Below are 20,379 nucleotides of genomic sequence, written 5' to 3'. Positions count from 1 at the left end.
CAAATCAGCCAAGACCAATTTCTTGGTCGGCCACATCAGCCAACAGCCGTGACAGTCAACTAACCAAACCACATTCTGTCTTTTAAATATCGCTCTACAACATCTCTAAATATACCTACAGATTTTATGGGATTGTTGCTTCAGGATGGCTTCAGGTAAAAGGTGGGTACGAAAAGCTAGAATCCAGAGCCGTGAAGTCATTTAAAAAAAATCCTGATTCTGACGTTTTTCTGACAGACTGTCAGTTACTTATCTTTTTTTTTTATTCCAGTTTTGAATGATTTGAAAATGTTTTGAATTTGAATGAAATAGGACATTTTGAAAGTAATATTTTATTATTATTTTAATTTATATTTTGTGGACGATGGTGAGAATTATTAATAAATTAAGGTATCTGAATTCTCGTGCTCTCAATATAAGCATTTACAAAACGTAAGTAACTATGAATTTAAGGTTAGCCTCAAGAAGTTGATATGATACTATTATATTTTAAAGTAATCATTACAGATTTTTTAAATAGCTGCCCAGGAACTAAGTTCAAATTTGGGCTTATTGTTTATCCAACTTTTTTTAAATATCCTGTTATAATAGGCGCCTGTACAGTTCTAATATTGATGCTGAAGCAGTTGTGGTATCAAGAATAAGAAATTTTAGCATAGTTGCACATGTTGATCATGGCAAAAGTACCTTAGCTGACAGGTTACTTGAGTTAACGGGAGCTATAAAACCTGGCAACGAAACCAGCCAAGTATTGGACCAACTTCAGGTAGGTAAGATTTTATTTTTATTCAGAACTAGCTTTTGTATACAACTTAGTTCATGTAATGAACAGTATGACACTACAGTAATGTAAAAACTTTTAGATAAAAGTTAAAAAAACTTAGTCTGTGCAGACTTTCTCACTCTTTTGCATCATGTTCCCATTGCTGAAGGTAGTGACTCCTTTCTATTCACATAATGGTAGGAGTTTACATGAGATAATGTTTTTTTAAATAAAAATACCGAGCAAATGAGCATGCAGATCATCTGTGATAACCAAAACTTCCTAAGGCATGGAGGACACAATAAGGCCAAATTCAGACCTCCAAATTCATTCACCCATTCAGTTAATCATTGTGGCACAGCTTAAGAAAAACCCTACAGTGACCCCTATGCCTTTGATGTTTGTAGTATGGCATAGCATTACTAGATATGGATTGATACTTGATGCTCATAGAACTGCCCCAGATTTGCTAACTCAGTGATCAACACTGATTGATAGCCACCAAGATCATTTGACATATTTAATCCATTGCAGGTTTTCTACAAAAAATATTTTAGCAACACTCAGTGAAGCAGGAATGTAGAACCAACCAATGTCAAATGAGTTTGATGGCTATATACATATACGTATATCATTCAGTGTTGGTGAATCACCCAGCTGGGTTTATGGTCTCACATACCACATAATAATTGCTCTCAGTAGATATCTATTGGTTGACTGTATTCTCTGTTTAGGTGGAGAGAGAAAGGGGTATAACTGTTAAGGCTGTAACAGCATCTTTAAATTACAAATACAAAAATGAAGATTATCTTCTAAATCTCATAGACACCCCTGGTCATGTTGATTTCTCCAACGAGGTAAGACTGGTACAGTACCTAAAATAATTCAGTGGTATGAAATTTTCTAAATCAACTGCTCTAAAAATAATGTCCCTTTCACAATATTATTTCACTGTTGACTAAATCATCACAGTATATTCCAAAGAACTTTTATGAAACTAAGTTAATATTAACGGCCCGTTCACACATGGGAGTCCGTTTTACTGGTACGTTTTTAACGGATACGTTATAAATTTATGCTCTGTTCACACATAGGCACCGTATAACGTTCAACGGATCCGTCATTACTGGATGCGACGTGTGAACACAAAACTCGCAGTATACCGCCGCTATACTACAAAGATGGATCTATCCGTTAAAATTCTACGTATCCGTATATTTTTACTGTTCCGTCGTCCAGTATTCGATGACAAAACGGAATGTCATTTTTTTATGGAACGATATTGTTTACTGTATACAGAATACTGTGCCATGTGTGAAGTCGCTCATACAACTACATACGCCATCGACGAAAAAAAAACGTACACGATAAAACGGAACAGTAAAACGGAGACATGTGTGAACCGGCCGTTACTACTATTTATTACAAATTGAGGAATTTAATTGTTGACATGTACTTAGTACATGGTACCTACTTAATTAAATATCAGTTATAGTCAGAACTGCTGATAAGGTCCTCATGTTTATTTTTTTTCGATTTTTATAGGTTGTCCGTAGCGTAAAAGCATGCCAAGGCGTAATATTTCTTGTTGACGCTAACGAAGGCGTTCAAGCACAGACTGTCGCCGTCCACTCTCTGGCAAAAAGGAACAACTTAGTCATAATACCAACACTCAATAAAGTTGACTTGCCTCGAGCAGACCCAGAGAATACCAAATCTCAGTTAAAGTCCTTATTCAACATCGACCCAGACACTGTTTTAAGTATATCAGCGAAAAAAGGATGGGGAGTCAAAGAGTTATTGGAAGCTGTAATTTTAAGAATCCCACCACCAAATGCAGATTTAACCAAACATTTTAAAGCAACAATTATAGATACATGGCATGATAAATACAGAGGTGTAATGTGCTTGGCATATATTGAATCTGGTTCGATAGAGGTTGGACAGACAGTAAAGTGGAGATCGGATTTGAAGCAGCATACTCTGAAATATTTGGCACTTCTACGACCATCCGAGCAACCTATACAGAAGGCTGTGGCAGGGCAAGTAGTAATGGTAGGTAAGTAAGCTACATAAGCATTAAAAATGTTGAATAAATCATTACTTTATAAAGTCAGTAGCAGGCTTCTGTCTGGTGTAAGCTTTAATAGAGAAAATCCGGCCAAGTGCGAGTCTGACTCGCGCACCGAGGGTTCCGTACTCCGGTATTTTTTCGTCATTTTGCACGATAAATCAAAAACTATTATGTATAAAAATAAATGAAAATCTGTTTTAGAATGTACAGGTAAAGTCCTTTCAGATGATACCCCACTTGGTATAGTTATCTTACTTTGAAAATTGAAACACATTTTAATTTTTTTTTAGATGAAACCACAAATTCACGGTTTTCAGATTTTTTCCTTTACTTGACAGATAAACAGACAGACAACAAAGTGATTCTATAAGATTTAAGGATAAAAAAGTGTTGTTTCTTGTACGAGGGTCGGAATTCTTCGTATGTGAGTCTGACCCGCAATTGACCGGAGTTTCCTTTATTTCATAGGTTGTGGCCCCAAAGGCGGTGGGTCAGTAGGCGATGAGCTGCTGTCCCTGGAGTCGGCGGAGACAACTAAAGTAGCTTCGGCTCCCGCGGTCAAGCACATGGTGTATGCAGGGATATTCCCCGCCGACCAGTCGCAGCACACACAGCTCAGTGAAGCTATCAAGAAACTGGCTTTGAATGATTCGGCCGTCAGCGTCAATGTGGATTCTAGGTAAATCACACTTCACCCTAATATTATGAAGGCGAAAGTTTGTGTGTATGTATGTGTGTGTGTATGTTTGTTAATCTTTCACGCAAAAACTATTGGATGGATTTGCCTGTGAGTTAAGGTAGAATATAAAAAAACAAAATAATAAATAAGTAAAAATATTATATTTCAGACAGTAATAAATTGTGTCCATAATTTTATACAAATTAAATTAAATTACGTAAATTAAAAGTAATATTAAAATTTAAAATTAAAATAATGAAAATTATTATTAAAAAATAATTATTATTAGAAAATTTTATTTATTATTAAAAATATTATTAGAAAAATTAAAATTAAAATATAGCCTGAATTAACACATAGGTTACTTTTTATTCCGGAAAATCAAAGAGTTCCCACAGGATTTGACAGTACCTAACTCCACGCGAACTAAAGTCGCGAGGTTTGAGTTTTTATTTAAACTAATTTGTCTGTCCTTTTCTCATTACATTGGTAAGAAAAAGATGCAAATACCTCTAAAATGTTGCCATCAAAATAAGTACCAATGTTAAGTACCAATGTTAACTTAGGTATTTATCTTTATACATTAAACAGCATGAATAGAATGAGATGCTTATCGTATTTATAACAACTATTACTAACGTTTTTATGGTATTTCAGTCCAGCCTTAGGTCAGGGGTGGCGAATCGGATTCCTTGGCCTATTGCACCTGGACGTATTCACACAACGCCTCTTACAGGAACACAAAGCTGAAGCGATACTTACAGCTCCCTCTGTGCCATACAAAATTAAGTAAGGATAAACTATCAATCCATCCTACTAATATTATAATCGCGAAAGTTTGTATGTATGGATGTATGGATGTTTGTTGTATGTTAACCAAAAGCTACTGGAATTGGCTTGGAATGGAGATAGATTATACCCTGGATTAACACATAGGCTACTTTTTACCCGGAAAATCAATGAGTTCCGACAATATTTTTAAAAACTTATATCCACGGCAACGAAGTTGCGGTCATCAGCTAGTTAGTAATAATTAATAAATGCCTGAAGAAAACTGGAATTAAAAGAGTGGGCATTAGTGCTAATTTGATTATACTTAAGTCTCTAAACTAAAAATTGACTAACAAGGCTAAAAGTTATTGTGAAAAAGATGGCACATTACAATTAGAGATTTGTGGTAAATTGAATAGGACCCTGAAGGCTAAAAGTTATTGTGAAAAAGATGGCACATTACAATTAGAGATTTGTGGTAAATTGAATAGGACCCTGAAGGCTAAAAGTTATTGTGAAAAAGATGGCACTACAATTAGAGATTTGTGGTAAATTGAATAGGACCCGTTTTAATTTTCTTATTAGAAAGAGTTACCAATGTGTTTGTGATTTACAAAATATTTTTTTTATTGATTTATTTAGTTTTTCATCAGTTTGAGAATTAAGTAAACTATTTCTCTATTTTCAGAGTGAAGGGAGCCAAAGTGATAAAACAGTACAAAGGCGAAGAGGTTATCATCACAAACCCTTTGCAGTTACCTGATCCCAGCAACATCGTCGAGTATTACGAACCACTTGTTATAGGTACCATATGAAAGGGCTTTACCTGTATATTCTAAAACAGATTTTTATTTATGCATAATAGTTTTTGATTTATCGTGCAATATGTCGAAAAAAATACCCAAGTACGAAACCCTCGGTGCGCAAGTCTGACTCGCACTTGACCGGTTTTTTTTTGAGGTGCAGAACCCTAAAAATGTTGTTTTTCAGGCACAATAATAACACCGGTAGAATACATCGGGGCTGTGAACACTCTGTGCGTGGATCGCAGGGGAACCCCCCTCCCATCAAACGCAGTGGACGAGAAGATGACATTGATGCAGTTCATACTACCACTTTCAGAAGTGGTTGTCGACTTTCACGATACATTGAAGAGTTTGACGTCCGGATTTGCCAGCTTCGACTATCAGGACTACGGGTTTCATCCAAGCTCTTTAGTTAGAGTATGTACCTATAGTTTCATCACACTAATATCATAAAGGCGAAAGTTTGTGTATGTATGTGTGTGTGTTTGTTACTCTTTCACGCCAAAAGTACTGGACCGATTTGAGTGAAATTTGAAATGGAGATAGATTATACCCTGGATTAACACATAGGCTACTTTTCATTCCGGAAAATCAAATAGTTCCCACGGGATTTTGGAAAACCTAAAAGTATGCTCTAAGGATCTCGGCCAGATTGAGAGATGTGTGAGATCAATGAAATCGAGTAGAATACACAATTTTTGGTTTAATTTAATCAACAAAAGTAGGTATGTCATTTAGGTTAGGAAATTGTAAACGTGTCGCTTGTCTTATATTATTCAGATGGATATACTAATAAACGGCGTGCTAGTGGACGAACTGACGACCATAGTACACACCAGCCGCTTAGAATATAACGCCAGAAGGCTGACGTCGAAACTCAAGGAAATGATACCACGGCAAATGGTGCAGGTAAACAAAGGGGGGTTTTAAAGAATCTAATCTTCTTTTTTTCTCTTGTCTGGCTGTACAAAGATTAGCCAATGTCAAGTTGGTAGTTATTTACAAGTCAGGGAAACTATATAAGTTGGACCTCGTCTGTGCCGGCGCTCGCCGACACACGCTTGGCGCCCCTTTAGGGCGCTTCCCATTCAGTTCCACCGCCAAAAAACACCAGCAAAACACAAAAACCGCCCACTTCTAACAAAAAAAAAACACTCCAAAAAGGCACCGCACGCGCCCCAGCAAACACCAACACAGACGAAGTCCAATCTTCTTTGTCGTAACACTCTTGGCAGAGCGGTCGTGGTCATCATAAGGAAACGTTTTTGGGGGTAGATGTTATGCGCCTCACGAGCATTCGCCACTTCTCCCTGCTGGTCGATAGTCTGGTATACTCGTGCACGGCACCGCCCACAGTGAAAAGAATCTAATAACATAATTTATATCCATAAGAATAATAAGAAAGCTTGTTCTTATTATTCTTATGGTTATTGTAATAAATTACGGATATAATAAACACAAGTTGGATAGCGATACTATGTTAGTGTACAGACTTTACTAATATTTTTTTGTACAGGTCGCAATTCAAGCTGTTGTAAATGGAAAAGTGTTTTCAAGAGAAACACTGAAGGCGTATAGAAAAGATGTAACTGCTAAACTAGTAAGTGAAGATTGCTCACAAAATATCGTTTAAGTAATTATTATTATTACTGGATAATGACTTAATTACGATTACTATATTTTTGTTATTACTAGATAAGTGCGTTTATAAGTTAAGGTTAATATAAAATTGCACTCATAGGGTACATTGTAATGTTAGTAAGTCAGCACTTAACGAAAAATAAAACGAAATGATGGCCGCGACTTGTCTACGTTGATGTATGTTTAAGAAAATCCCGTGGAAATTGATTTTCCGGGATAAGAAGTAGTGTATGTCGGTTTCTAGGATGTAAGCTATCTCTGTACCAAATTTTATCACAATCGATTGAACGGATGGGATGGGTAACAGACAGATATACAGGACAAAATGCTTTCGCATTTATAATAATATTACTTAGTATGGATTTTGGGGTAAAACTTTGAGGAGCACTGATTGTATAAGAATCTCAAACTAATAACTACCTAAAAACTAAAATAGCGCCATTTTTTTCTATAAAACAATATGAAATGGATGGGCACTACTAAGGTTCAATTGAATGACATGCGAACTGCTTTAGTCTATGTCTGGGATATAAAATATCTCTGTACTTTTCGTCACAGTTTAACTGTAACAGTGACCAATCTTTAAATGCTTGTCATGCAACTGAACCTCAGTTGAATTTTGCATAAAACTAACTTAGCGCCAGTAACTAAAAATATTGTAACGGTATTGTAATTTCCGAACAATTTGAATCTTGCTGATTGTCTTTAATAGTCCAGCAATTAGATAAAATTTAAAAACATTCTCTAATATGCTTATAATTTGTTATAGTATGGTGGCGATGTGACCCGGAAAAAGAAGCTATTGAAACAGCAGGCCGAGGGGAAGAAGAAAATGCGGAGTGTTGCCAACATTAAAATACCAAGAGACACATTTGTTGATGTACTGAAAAGATAGTATAAGTTCTAAATAAATAATTTATTAGTTATCGAATGTTTTTCATTTCTAAAAGATCTAACAGCTAAAATTATAATCGAACCACGCGATAATATCAATTAATATTTGAAACAGTGGGTTTAAATAAAAAGAGCAAATCAGTATAATCGCACTAATTTATTTTATCACTTCACTCAACACACTAATAATTACTTTCATATATTTGTTACTTATTATAAATGAGGTCAAGTGCGAGTCACATGTATAGGAAGATAGGGATCTAGGTAAAAAAATTTGACGATCACCATTCGTAAGCGGTAGTTTTTTATTTTTTCAAAAAACTAAGAATTCAATAATTTCAAAATACCTGTTTAGTGAGGAATTTATTGAGGAGGTAAAAATTTTTCGGCTCTATTCATGTCCAGTTCACCCTGATTTTTTTTTCTAAATTTAAATAAGTATTTAAAGGAAAAATTGTGTAGTGATAACAGGCTTTAATAACTGTGTTAAATAGTTTAGCAGAGCCTCTTAGGTTAAAATGGCTGAGACAGACACTAGTCTTGACGGACTGGACGATTTTTTACTAATAAGGCCCCGCACTACGAAATTTCACCGCGCGATTTTTTCCGCAAAATTCTAAAATATAGGTTTTCGGTATTGTATGAAGCTGCACGCACTCGCGAAAGAATCGCGATGGCTGGCATATAATTTCAATGTCACAAAGTGCGGAAATATTCATCCAGTAAAATTTCGCAGTACTGGCTTACCCTAAGATTTCCCACGGGACCCTAAAAAAATAGGAAAGGAGGTAGGTACTAAAGAAAATTCCTTCATATAAACTATTTTATTTAAAAAAAATGATTACAATAAAGTCATTGGATAGCTAAAAAATCATAAACAAAGTAAAACAGTACCTATTTCTATAGCATAATAATCGTATGTAAAAATAATAAAAAAATAATATGTATAGCAGAATAATAATTATAATAATTATTAATGAACAATGAGTTAACATTTTTGTAGGGTAACTTATTTATTACTATGAGAAGTAAGCCTAATTATTTTGGCTGACCGTTCACCAGCTAAATAACATACCATCTATTATTAACTATTATTTCTAATTGTTCCCACACGGACAGACGAAAGCTCTTATTACACGTATGTAAAAAATTTTATAAGAATATTTTGTTCCCTAACGTATGTTTATCAGTGGGAGGGCGGGCGGTGCATATCACATGGTGCAACCACCATACAGATTTGTTTGGTTTAGAGGATTACAGCAAATAAAGGTTTTGGTTTCTTGTAGATAAAAGAGCTTATGTGCCCGCACAATCGATATTGTTCTGTCCTCCGTTTCACACCGTACTAAGTTAAAGATTTTTTCTATCAGCAAGGCGGCCGCATACTATGAACATTGTTTGTCAGAAAAATTATTGACGCACGCCGAAACGCACTCTGCTCATAAAGTATCTGCTCAGAATGACAAAATTTTGCCGAATCGTAGGTACCTACGCTTCTAATGTTCGTAGAGTGAATGCGACAGAAAGTTTCCTGACAGACAATTGCAGTATGCGGCCGCCCTTAAGCTGCTATTGTTTCTTAGTTGGCAAACGCTCAGTCTTAGCCATTTTTTTCGTATATTATACAGTTTGCAGTATTCATAACTTCAGTTAGGGCCGCTTTTTGTATTGCAAAATAATGTTAAACAGGAAATTTCACGTTTTTGTATTGAAAATCTTTAAAAACGTTTTTACTTTTTAGATAAAGTTTATTTGGCGATAGAAAAATCAACCCTTAAACAATATCTAAATCTATAACCATTAAAATCTTTTTAGAATTTCACTAAGTATATTATTTTAGTTTTTAACTAATAAAAACTTTTTTCGAGATCGATTAAGGCAACCAAAATGATATTATATGGTAGTCATATTATTATAATTTATAACCAATCATAACAGGTTCATAATGTTATAAATTTTTTAGATCATTTTACTGATAACAATATCATTATAAATGTACAAAGAAGTATTAAAATCAAGAATGCGCGCGATATAATGTAGCATTAAGGTCATCGTATACCGCAACAAGAACCGCACCGCAGAAAATGCTTGTCGACAGTAGCATGATTCGTTCATATTACGCGTTCAATCTGAAAAAAGATTCGCTATAATTTTGCTCAACTGGCATGTCAAAAGTACAGTAAACCATACTTTTGATATAACAGTTGACACAGAAAAAATATAGCGAGTCCTCTCTCAAATTGTACGTGTTATATGGATCCCATCGAATTATTGCCGTCTGACTTGACTTCTGCACAAGCATTTATATACGCATTTTCAATACTGTGAAAAAATGTGATTCATGCAATCCTGTGCGATCTCCTTTATTAAATTTTAAGCTTCATTATAAAACATTTTCTTAATCTTAAATATAAAAATTAATATTCATCGCGCATCATCCATCTGATTGAGTAAAAATTTTGTACATTTGCGGAAGGTGTCTGACATAGTACCATCAACACACAATAGTAGGTAATAACAGGCATTAGTAGGTATTACAAATAACGCGCACATTTGATTTAAATTAAAATATTTGGTACTGTATAAATAAAACTCATGTATCTACCTATTAGAACTGCGTACAGACCGTGTGAATAACACTAAGGAGTTTTTTCATATTTTTGAGAAATAATGTTTATTGGCGAAGTTCCTAAACTATACAACTAAATGGTTTCAATCAGAATTGGAAAAATTGAGTTAATGTTATGTGGGAGCATATTATAATTTAAAATTCTCAATGAATTTTCAGTTAACGTATATTTTGTTCGAGTTTATCCACCTGGTCTGCACGCAGTTAAACTTTTCCAGCCTCACATTTCAATTAGTCTAACCCTAATAAAATTAAAATAATATTATATTTTAAGGATATGTAATGTCAATGCTAAAAACCAATAAAATACCTCAGTACGAAAATAATGGAAAACTAAAGAGACCAAGATGTTGCTAAGATTTTACATATTTTTTCTACTTAGGCCACTTTTGCTTAGAGAATTTGAATAGGCTAAGCAATCTCTTTTCAACCTTTAAAGTAATTTGTAGCAAATCAGAACAAGCCATCAAATTATTAATTATAATAAACATAAAAAAGTAAAAAATAATTTAATTTATTACTGAATACATTATGTATACAAGAGGTAATGTAGTTCTATAATATATTTTGGATCCAGTGCCAATTAGCCGCACAAACCATTCACTCTTCATATTGTTTGTGACTCCGACTCCAAAAAAGTTAATTACATTAGTCAATTAAAAAAACATTAACTCTTGTATAGATAGTATATTTGGTAATAAATTAAATAATTTTTCTCTTTTTAGTGTTTGTGATCATTGAAGTCTGTTTTTTTTTTGAATTTTTTTTATTTCACAATTTTTAGTGGCCCCACTGTATTAAAATATGCTATACCTGGTTAAAAACCTACTAATTACTAAGCTATCACACCGATCGCGAGCAATTTACTCTTATCCATTGCGGAGTTCTGTTCTCTATCTCCGAAGATAGTCACGAGATCTTCACCAAACTAAAATGGGACCTACCAAACAAGAAAAATCAAAATCGGTTTATATTTGGCGGAGTAATCGCGTAACAAACATACAAAAAACATATAGTTGAATACAGAACCTCCTTTTTTTGAAGTCGGTTAGTAAATATACATCACAATATCTATATTTTGTTTATAACAGTCGCATTGGTCTCCGATATCTCAAAATCGTTCAATTTTATTTAGATTTAGGACACATTAACGACTTTTTGGCGCCTCGCGTTCCACGCACTTGCGTCTACGAGATTGACATTTTAAAGAACAAAACACAAAACAATTTGTCTTATCAGCAAGCATAATGTTATGCTTATTATTTAATCGGTTATTTTGAAAAGGGTTCAAGTCACACAATATGTTCTTAAAACTGAGTTATGAATATATTATTATAGAGCCTCGATAGCTCAATGGTTGAGGAGCGGACTGCATTCCAAAAGGTCGGCGGTTCGAATCCCACCCATTGCACTATTGTCGTACCCACTCCTGGCACAAGCTTTACGCTTGGAGGGCAAAAATTGGTTAATATTCTTTTTTTTTTTAAAAGAAAAGAAAAAAAAAACTATGCAAGACGAAGAAGCGCTTGGCTAGGATTCCTCATGTCACCACCGAATACAGCCCTATAGTATGTAATTGCAGAGATACAGCTCCTAACTCTCATCATTAATTTAAAAAACTGCAGTATTTTATACCTACTGAAAATTTTAATATAGTGGACTTGTCCTTTTCAAAGTTACCATAAGATTTTGTGATGTTTATTAGTGAAAGTTTACACTATAGTCCACACAAAATGAGTTCTCACGTCCCATTTTAACTCTATGTCAACTGTCCTACCTAATTTTGAAGGTGAACATGAGTCAAATTCACGGTTCACCTTTAAAATTAGGACTAGAATCGTACTTTTGACATGACAGTACCCATAAAGTAAAATGGCACGTGAGAACTAATTTTGTACGCATTATAGCGCTTTTTGGTCTTGTCGTATCTACTTACTAGTACGACACGACGTAAAAAAACTTACGTTAGAACGTAAAATAATATGCAAAAATCAGGCCATTTGTCTGATATCGAAAAAAGACAGTATACTGCCTTAGCATTTTGTTTTGCTGGCATTATTATTATAATTTATGATATAAAATTTGATAATATATAGTTTTGGAATAGAAATATTTGTCGAGCCCTACTCTAACCCTACCATAAGAGTTTTATAACACAGTACCATTACAGCATTGATAACAAATTAGCATGTTACTAATTCGATAGTACTAATTTCTTCATAGTAGGTCAATTCCACATACATGTTGGATACCACTTATCTGTCCTCTGAGGTTTCCAGGAATTGCGCGTAGACGTCTCTGGTACATTCGCCCTTGTCGTTAAACTTGTATTTGTAGTATGACCCGTCAGCACAAATAACTGTAAAAAATATGCATAGTAGAATATATAAAAATAATAATTAAACTCAGTCATATTTAGGGTCCCGTACCTCAAAAAAAAAAGGAACCCTTATAGGATCAGTTTGTTATCTGTCTGTCTGTTTGTTGTGTCTGTCAAGAAACCTAAAGGGTTACTTCCCGTTGACCTAAAATCACTATTTCAAGTGGCGGATCATATTATGAAAGGGCTTTAAAGTAACATTCTAAACAAATTTTTTATTTAATTTTATGCATAATATATTTCGATTTATCGTGCAAAAGATACGACTGTAGTAGGGAACCATCGGTGCGCGAGTATGACTGGGTTTTTTCACTTGACCGGGTTTTTTTCAAAATAGGCACCATAGTACACTTTTTGACTGTCAATATTTGTTAAATTTACAAAATAATAATTGATGTATTGGTGAAAATTAATTACGTAAACTAACTAAACCTACGAGGGTTCCAAATCCGCCGTGATGTTCTTTCCAAAAAAGAGGTTTCCCATGTTTCAAAATGTCTTATTACCCTTTATTCCTCACAAGTAACATTAAATTTAAAGTGAAACAAAGCAAGCATTGTATATTTATGTATTATTTTGATTTTGGTCCTTTGACAACTCACCAATAATAGAACTTTTATCCACACCAAAAGCACAAATGCACGGCGGGCCGTTAGGTATGGTGAATTTACAAAAACTCCAGTTGCTTGAGAAGTACTTTGGTAAGAAGTTGACGGTCGCCAGGCTGGATTGCTTGTTTAACTTCTCGTCTTCTAGACTGAAAACGTGTACCGTGCCATGGTCTGACGTCACACAGAGGTTGGTACTTGTGTGGTTGAAGTTTATGCAGTATATTGTTGCCTGGAAATAAGAATATTTTGGCTTTATTTTTTTATTTGCACATGCACAGTGATTAAGTCATCTTCAAAGGGAACCCTAAAAAGGAAAAATAAAGAAAAAAAATATTTAATCATTTAATTATTTAATTATTTTTTTAGGTTAGTACTTATAGTAACCTATTCACTAGAACTAACAATTGGAGATCCAAGGAACACTATTAAAAAAAAATATATAATCGAATATAATATTATGTATACAAGAGTTAATGTTGTTCTGTAATATTTAAAAAAAAAAACAATTTCTATTAACAAAATTAATTTCTTAAATTTTGCAAAATATCACATTATACCTAAGAGTTGGTTTCCCGGCGTTTCCTCCACTTGAGCATTAAAGCCAACATGTCTCAAGCAGAAGATCAGCTTGGGATTCGTTTTACTAACAAGAAGTCATAAACAAAACAGCCAAAACTCAATAATTTTCACGTAAGTTCTATTCGAAATTACAAAGTAGCCTATTGATTTTATGCATATAGTCACATTTTTTACCTGATGTGCTCCTCTTCTTAGCTCTGCCAACTTTTGACCAGTGTTTGTGTCAAATACTCTGATAAGAGTGCCCTTAGTGGACGCTGTGGCCAACCTTGTGCCACCAACGTTTAGCGCCAAGCAGCTTAACGGCGCTTCATGAGCCGCTATGAGATGACCTTCTGGGGCTGCACTTGTTCCTCCGAGACTAGTTAACTCAACCAGCTGTGGACATAATCCATACTAATATTATAAATGCGAAAGTGTGTCTGTCTGTCTGCTACCTTTTCACGCCCCAACAGTTTAACCGATTCTGACGAAATTTGGTACAGGGCTAGCTTATATCCCGGGGACAGACATAGGCTACTTTCTATCCTGGAAAATCAAAGAGTTCCCACGGGATACCCAAAACCCCATCTCCTTAACTGATTTGTATGAAATTTGTTACAGAGGTAGCTTGCACCCCTGTAACTGACATAGGCAACTTTTTATCCTGGAAAATCAAACAGTTCCCACAGTATCTTAAAAACCTAAATCCACGCGGACGAAGTCGCGGGCATCCTCTAGTATTTTATTAGTTTTCATATTCATCAATCACTACAGAAGGAACCTACTCAGTTATGCATTATGCCTGTAGTAGCAAATATTCACCTGGACATGCCCAGTTTTTCTGCTTGGATATGCGAGTAGAGCATTGTTGCTGTTTGGACAAACCACACATAACCCTCTGGAGTTTGGACAGGTCTCAAACACATGAAGAAGCTGAGGCTGAGCGGTGAAAGTGTAGACTTTTATTAAATTCTCTGAAAATGTTGAAAATAAGCATTAAATTTATGACAAGTATGGTTTATTTAATATGAGTACAAGGTCACTGTTTAGAGCGGCGGTGAACAAAATCCAGTTAGTCTTAATGATTGCCAACCTCTGATAGGAGATGGCACTAGAAGAAGAATGGTTTATTTTGTCTACATTTACACTAATATTATAAATGCGAAAGTGTGTTTGTTTGTTTGTCCTTCCTTCACACCTTTGCTAAGCAACCCATCTACTTGATTTTTGTATAGATAGTTGAAAGGATGGAGATTAACAAAGGCTACTTTTTATTCCGGAAAATCAAAGAGTTTCCACAGTATTTTAAAAACCTTAATACGCGGAAGAAGTCACAGGCATCAGCTAGTAATTTATAATTTTAAAACTATTCAAATATTACACAGCAAACTAAACTGGTTTCACATCAAAGTCAGCAGAGCATGCTCTTAAACATTAATTAATTTTAATTTATAACCATAATTTACATAAACATTGTGGTGAAAATTTGTTGTTTTATCCACCTTTATAATATTAAGTATTTAAAGTGTTAGTTAGTTTCTAAATAATAATCATAATATTATATAATACAGATGAATAGCTATAAAATATTTTGGAGAGTGAACTCATGAACTTTCTATCTTGTTCCCATTCACCTTTTTACCATCATAACTCAAGACACCAGTACCCTCAGTATAAGATTTTACTTCTCACCAATGTTGATAGTATTTGAGAGTCGAAACACTTTAGCGTTAAAGTAAAATGGCCCTTAACTGCCTTGTATTGATGCTCAAGTTTGTATATATATTAATTACAGCCAGCGCTCCAAGCGTAAAAGTTGCAAAGTTAAAATCAATGTTACTGAATTTTTTACTTTAAATTAAGAATGTTTAGGTCCATTTTACTTTGACTTTATTTTGTTTCAACTCTTGAATATTATTCAAGAGTTGAAACAAAATAAAGTCAAAGTAAACATTACTCAAAATATGTCTTATCTTAGACCACATCATCATTTTCCATCAGCTTTAACTGCCTAACTATAATTAATCAAAAATTTGCCAATCTACTGTACTACCAACTAGATCAGTAAAAGACTGTAGATACAATAAAGAAAGTTTTAGTCAGTTTCATAACACTCAGATTAGATAAGGTATTCAGATTAATTTCATGAAGACCACTTCAACTGCAAAAGTAGAAATAAAAGCTGGTGTCTATAATCTGATATACTACAATGCCACGTTAAATAACTGTATATGTTAAGTGATACTATAAAAAAAACTGACTGATGGACATACACAGAATCATCAAGATTAACATACACAGAAATCATTTACACTAGAATCTTGAGATTTTGCATTTACATAGACCCCCACTAAGAAATAAATTCCATAAATATACTCGAGCGAAGCAAGATAGTTAATAAATAGAAGTTTTAGAAAGTTTACCCAAAACAACAACAATCCGATCTCTTCTCAACTTCACAGCTTTTACAGGACTGTTGAAGTCTAGTGAGATAGCCGAATCCTTTTTTAAGTCATCCCATATGATTACTCTGTTCGGAGGGTACACGGGTGTCTTGCCTCCGCCGACCAGTGCCATGTAGTTACATCTAAACAACATTTCGACGTACGATAGACCACCTTCCGCGAAATTTTGTCTCTCTTTTTCCTTGAGAGGATCGCTGTTGAACACCCTAAATCCATTCTCAGTTCCACAAGCGAAACACCCTGAAATAAATTAGGACACAGAATCTTTACTAAACAGTAAATAATTATGAAAACATCAAAACAAGACGTTCGTTTTCACTTTCAACATGTTACTAAGCAATTTCTTTTAGCCACCTTGATCTTGATTGAAGCCCACGTACAGCAGGCCGTTCGAAAAACTGTTTTCCTCAGATAAATTCATAGTTATATAGTTAATTTTGCCGTAAAAGAACAAGTAAATAATTATAAAATCATAGTCGGACTTTGCGGCGATTTGACAAATGACAGATTTGACAGGGATTTTTCATTTGACAACTCTCTAAACCATAGAGCGGATTCGTGGTCTGTGGTAGAGCATCAGAGTTTATGTCGTAAAGAGTAAAAATATGTACGTGGTGGCAACGGGTAAGATTAATATAATAGCGGGCGTAGTGATTACATACTCTTTGATAGCGAGAGCACAGCGCGGCGGGGTGTTTTAGAATGTAATTTATACAGTTTTGTGTAATTATAGTGTATAAATATAATTTATACTTTTTGTGGAATTAGGTAAACAGAACTTATCTCATTAACCCAGGTATATCAAAACTATAGCATCCGATATATACTTTATCGGTAGGTAGGTAATGGGTAGGTACCTACCTACCGCTAATCGCTATGTTTTATTATATTTCAATCTAAATATAGATACAGTACGTTGACGTAGATACTTTATAACAAGCATTCGAATAATAATAATTAATTAATTAAGCGTCATTCAAACTAAACCTAAATAGCAAATAGCCCGCAGCGGCAGCGGGGATTATTAAGTAAATATTAATCGTCGCAGCTCCCATTATCCCGTCTTTAGCATCCAGACGATAAAAACCATACCTAGCGTTAATTACCACTGCCGCTCGGTTGGATTTTAATTTTGCGTCCATTGCCTTTGTTGTTTGCTAGATACCTACGTTTGAGCCAGTTATTCGTCTATTTTGGTTTTCCTTAGGAGATGTTTTGAAATAAGTAGGTAGGTAAGTAAATTATGTTAAATACATTTTTTTCTATTTATGTATGAGTAGAAAGGTCACCTTAGCCTAATATTATATTTGAAATATCGTCGATTGAGGATCAAACCGAGAGTTCCCTCACTCTAGCCATGACGATCACAATAGATCGGCAGCTTTCAACGTCACGGGGTCTGAAAGAGCCAATGCCAAGAAGAAGAATACTAGACATTAAACCAAACATGCGAGGTTTAATAGAGTAGATAAACACTTATAAGGTTTTTTTATTAATCTCTTGTATCTTACTACAAAATGGAGGTTTAGTTAACTGCCCTGCCTTCGGTTTTGATTCCGTCTTAAACTGTATCGTCACTTGGGTTGCTTACCACCGTGAGATTGTAATCAAAGGCTAACTACAAATACTAGTCATAGCATAGGTAGGTAATAATTCTTCTGCAGTAAGTACCTACCTATCTACCTAGCCACATCTAGTTATGCTACGGCTAGTGTCGTTAGGTTAATCCCGTTCGGAAATTGGGGCGTTCGAATATTCTAGAATTCTATCATTTTGTCTCTTCTCACCGCAACTCATTTATCGGAGATGGAATTTAAATGCAAATGCCAGGAAGCAATTAGCAAACATCGGAATCATCATCAAACGATCCAATTATTGTGAAAGCATCAGATAGGCAGATATACCTAATAGGTAGGCAAAATCATCGTTTGCGTTTTGGACGATTGGATGATCAACCATTTACTGATGGTTTTCACTGTTGAAGAATTTAGGTACGGGTGTGCGGGGCGTTCTTCCGCTTCATTCCCCGATTGTCATATCAACCAGTCGCGTAAAATAGGTAGGTAGGTAAGTATTATTTTAGGTGCTAAATTATCTACGTCCGGCGAAGATTTTCTTTCTTGCGTTTCGTGGTCTCAAGACAAATTGCCTTCTGATTCTGGAAAAATAAAATTACCAGCTCAGTAGGTGTAGTATGTATGAAAATTTAAATATAACAGACCTCAGAAATGCCAGCGGATGCCTTATCTTATAAGGTAGGGACACGGAGAGATAAGAGTTTACGCATACAAAGAGAGGTATACTTATTATGTTGAATTCTAGACCGCAGTGCTGTCGAGTTGAATTGCATTTTATTGCGTCGTAACATAAATTTAGACGTCTAAGCTTTCCTATGTTTAAAAATTACTGTGCGTTATTATGGTAAAAACCTACTAATTCTTTGACATATTCTATGAAATCAGTTACTTTTTTGCTAGGCTCGAATTTCCATCGTCCGATCGGGAGGCTAGTGTTTGCCGATCTAATGGCGTTTTCAATTTGCATTCAAATACCAACTTGCATAGCTGAGCCGGGCGCGGGCGAGCGGCCGGGATGAATGCAAGGCCGAATACCCGAACGATGGGATACTCGAATGCTCCAATTCCCAAATCGAATTATCCTAACGACGCGCTATTCAGTATCGCTCCTGTACTAGGTTTACCTCTGCCGGTGTCATCGATATTTTGTCATCAATACTATGCTTGAGCAAAAATCGATTATTGCAGTCCAAATGTATCTATCAAGCTATTTAGTTAAACATGAAATAAAATCAAACAAAATAATAAAGGTTTTAACGGTTTTATTTAACCACATACTTATCATCATCATCATTATTAACCCATCGCCGGCAAGAATGATCTACGTCCGTTCTGGCGATGATTTTCTTTTAATTGCTTAATTTTTCTCGCGTCTCAAGACAAATTGCTTTTTAGAAGCTCTGCAGGTTGCTCTAGAATAAAGTTTCATTGTAGATTGATAGTACTAGTTTTTTTAGAAATACAAATGTAATCTAAGCACTTGCCTATCCTATTACCTATAGTATTATCATATTATGTTATGTGTTTTGTTATATTATTTTAAATATCTGGTGAACGCATACTTTTACAAGTCGAATGCGTCAAACAAAACGAATTTTAGAATTCTGTGTATTTCGATTCGGACGATGGGAAGTGTGCGAGGTTTCATGGGATTTCTATAGAAATCTAAAATTCGTTTCTTTCGACTCGTTCGACACGTTCGGCTCGGATAAGCGTGCGTTCATCTTTATTTGCATAGTAAAATCGGTATGGGATTTGGGAAGTAGGTATATTTCGGAAACGTAGGCGTTATTTTTTACGATAACATAAATTTTTATCGCATCGGTCACAGTTTGAAGGGAAAATTCTTTTGCAATGCTCCAAATACTGTATTATTCTTGTGTATTTACAATAAATAATATTGCTCATGGAACAAAGTTAAATGATTCGTTGACGACTCAAGCGATACGGGAAGCCACTTCTCTGCCAACTACGGTTGATAGAATAACTAACGTTGAAAGAGGCATAGGTGGAAGTTCAAGCACATTGGATGCATTTCAACTTGGAGCAATTGATGGAAGGAAAAAGAAGAAAAGTAAGTAGAAAGAACCTATATTTACTGCAAATAAATGATTGATTGATTGATTAATCACACTAATATTATAAAGGAGAAAGTTTGTATGTGTGTGTGTGTGTGTGTGTACTGTGTATGTTTGTTACTCCTACACGCAAAAACTACTGGACGGATTGGGCTGAAATTTAGAATGGAGATAGATTATACCCTGGATTAGCACATAGGCTACTTTTTGTCCCGGAAAATCAAAGAGTTCCCACGGGAATTTTAAAAACCTACATCCACGCGAACGAAGTCGCGGGCATCAGCTAGTTATGTATAACTAGATGATGCCCGCGACTGCTTCACGTGGATTTAAGTTTTATTTAATCCCGTGGGAACTCTTTGCTTTTCCGGGGAAAAAAGTTGCCGAAGTCAATTTCCGGGGCGTATGCTACCTCTGTACCAATTTTATATAGATCGGTTAATTAAACGG

At 34.9% G+C, this 20,379-nt stretch overlaps 3 protein-coding genes and 1 long non-coding RNA gene across 6 annotated transcripts in view; 3 read left to right on the top strand and 1 right to left on the bottom strand.

The window, feature by feature from the left end:
- Positions 1–282: 282 nt before the first annotated feature.
- LOC123871743 (translation factor GUF1 homolog, mitochondrial) lies at positions 283–7,660 on the top strand. 2 transcript variants are annotated; one of them, XM_045915680.1, is made up of 11 exons: positions 283–432; positions 592–766; positions 1,498–1,620; positions 2,309–2,822; positions 3,306–3,516; positions 4,174–4,305; positions 4,976–5,091; positions 5,278–5,510; positions 5,874–6,002; positions 6,610–6,693; positions 7,504–7,660. In XM_045915680.1, the coding sequence occupies exons 1-11, from the start codon at positions 365–367 to the stop codon at positions 7,627–7,629; spliced, it is 1,911 nt and encodes a 636-aa protein (XP_045771636.1). In that variant the 5' UTR covers positions 283–364; the 3' UTR covers positions 7,630–7,660. The 2 variants fall into 2 exon arrangements, with proteins under 2 accessions (XP_045771636.1, XP_045771637.1); XM_045915681.1 differs by lacking the exon at positions 1,498–1,620.
- On the bottom strand, positions 6,053–16,777 carry LOC123871750 (WD repeat domain phosphoinositide-interacting protein 3-like). Its single transcript, XM_045915694.1, has 8 exons — positions 16,629–16,777; positions 16,233–16,514; positions 14,632–14,783; positions 14,002–14,205; positions 13,240–13,477; positions 12,068–12,616; positions 7,152–7,154; positions 6,053–6,302 (listed from the first exon to the last, which is right to left on the bottom strand). The coding sequence occupies exons 1-6, from the start codon at positions 16,693–16,695 to the stop codon at positions 12,513–12,515; spliced, it is 1,047 nt and encodes a 348-aa protein (XP_045771650.1). The 5' UTR covers positions 16,696–16,777; the 3' UTR covers positions 6,053–6,302; positions 7,152–7,154; positions 12,068–12,512.
- LOC123871761 overlaps positions 10,761–20,379 on the top strand; it is a 25,576-nt gene continuing 15,957 nt past the window's right edge. Inside the window, exon 1 of the long non-coding RNA XR_006797337.1 lies at positions 10,761–10,801. This is a non-coding gene — a long non-coding RNA (uncharacterized LOC123871761). The remainder of the gene's footprint in view (positions 10,802–20,379) is intronic.
- Positions 19,484–20,379, top strand: part of LOC123871753 (kunitz-type U19-barytoxin-Tl1a-like) — a 4,812-nt gene continuing 3,916 nt past the window's right edge. For both annotated transcript variants that reach the window (XM_045915701.1, XM_045915700.1), the window contains exon 1: positions 19,484–19,925. In XM_045915701.1, the coding sequence (XP_045771657.1) occupies positions 19,706–19,925 (220 nt within the window). In that variant the 5' untranslated portion in view covers positions 19,484–19,705. The remainder of the gene's footprint in view (positions 19,926–20,379) is intronic.

This window comes from Maniola jurtina, chromosome 14 (genome assembly GCF_905333055.1).
Source record: "Maniola jurtina chromosome 14, ilManJurt1.1, whole genome shotgun sequence".
NCBI lineage: Eukaryota > Metazoa > Arthropoda > Insecta > Lepidoptera > Nymphalidae > Maniola > Maniola jurtina.
This window is presented reverse-complemented; position numbering and strand designations above follow the sequence as displayed.

Bases quoted from the DNA above. Each gene is read 5' to 3' on its own strand.
- LOC123871743 (XM_045915680.1), top strand. From the start codon at position 365: ATGGTGAGAATTATTAATAAATTAAGGTATCTGAATTCTCGTGCTCTC. The intron at 3,517-4,173 runs GTAAATCACACT...ATGGTATTTCAG, and splicing joins AGCGTCAATGTGGATTCTAG to TCCAGCCTTAGGTCAGGGGT. The intron at 5,092-5,277 runs GTACCATATGAA...GTTGTTTTTCAG, and splicing joins TTACGAACCACTTGTTATAG to GCACAATAATAACACCGGTA.
- LOC123871750 (XM_045915694.1), bottom strand. From the start codon at position 16,695: ATGAATTTATCTGAGGAAAACAGTTTTTCGAACGGCCTGCTGTACGTG. The intron at 13,478-14,001 runs GTAAAAAATGTG...TCTTATTTCCAG, and splicing joins TAAGAAGAGGAGCACATCAG to GCAACAATATACTGCATAAA. The intron at 12,617-13,239 runs GTGAGTTGTCAA...TATTTTTTACAG, and splicing joins GGATAAAAGTTCTATTATTG to TTATTTGTGCTGACGGGTCA.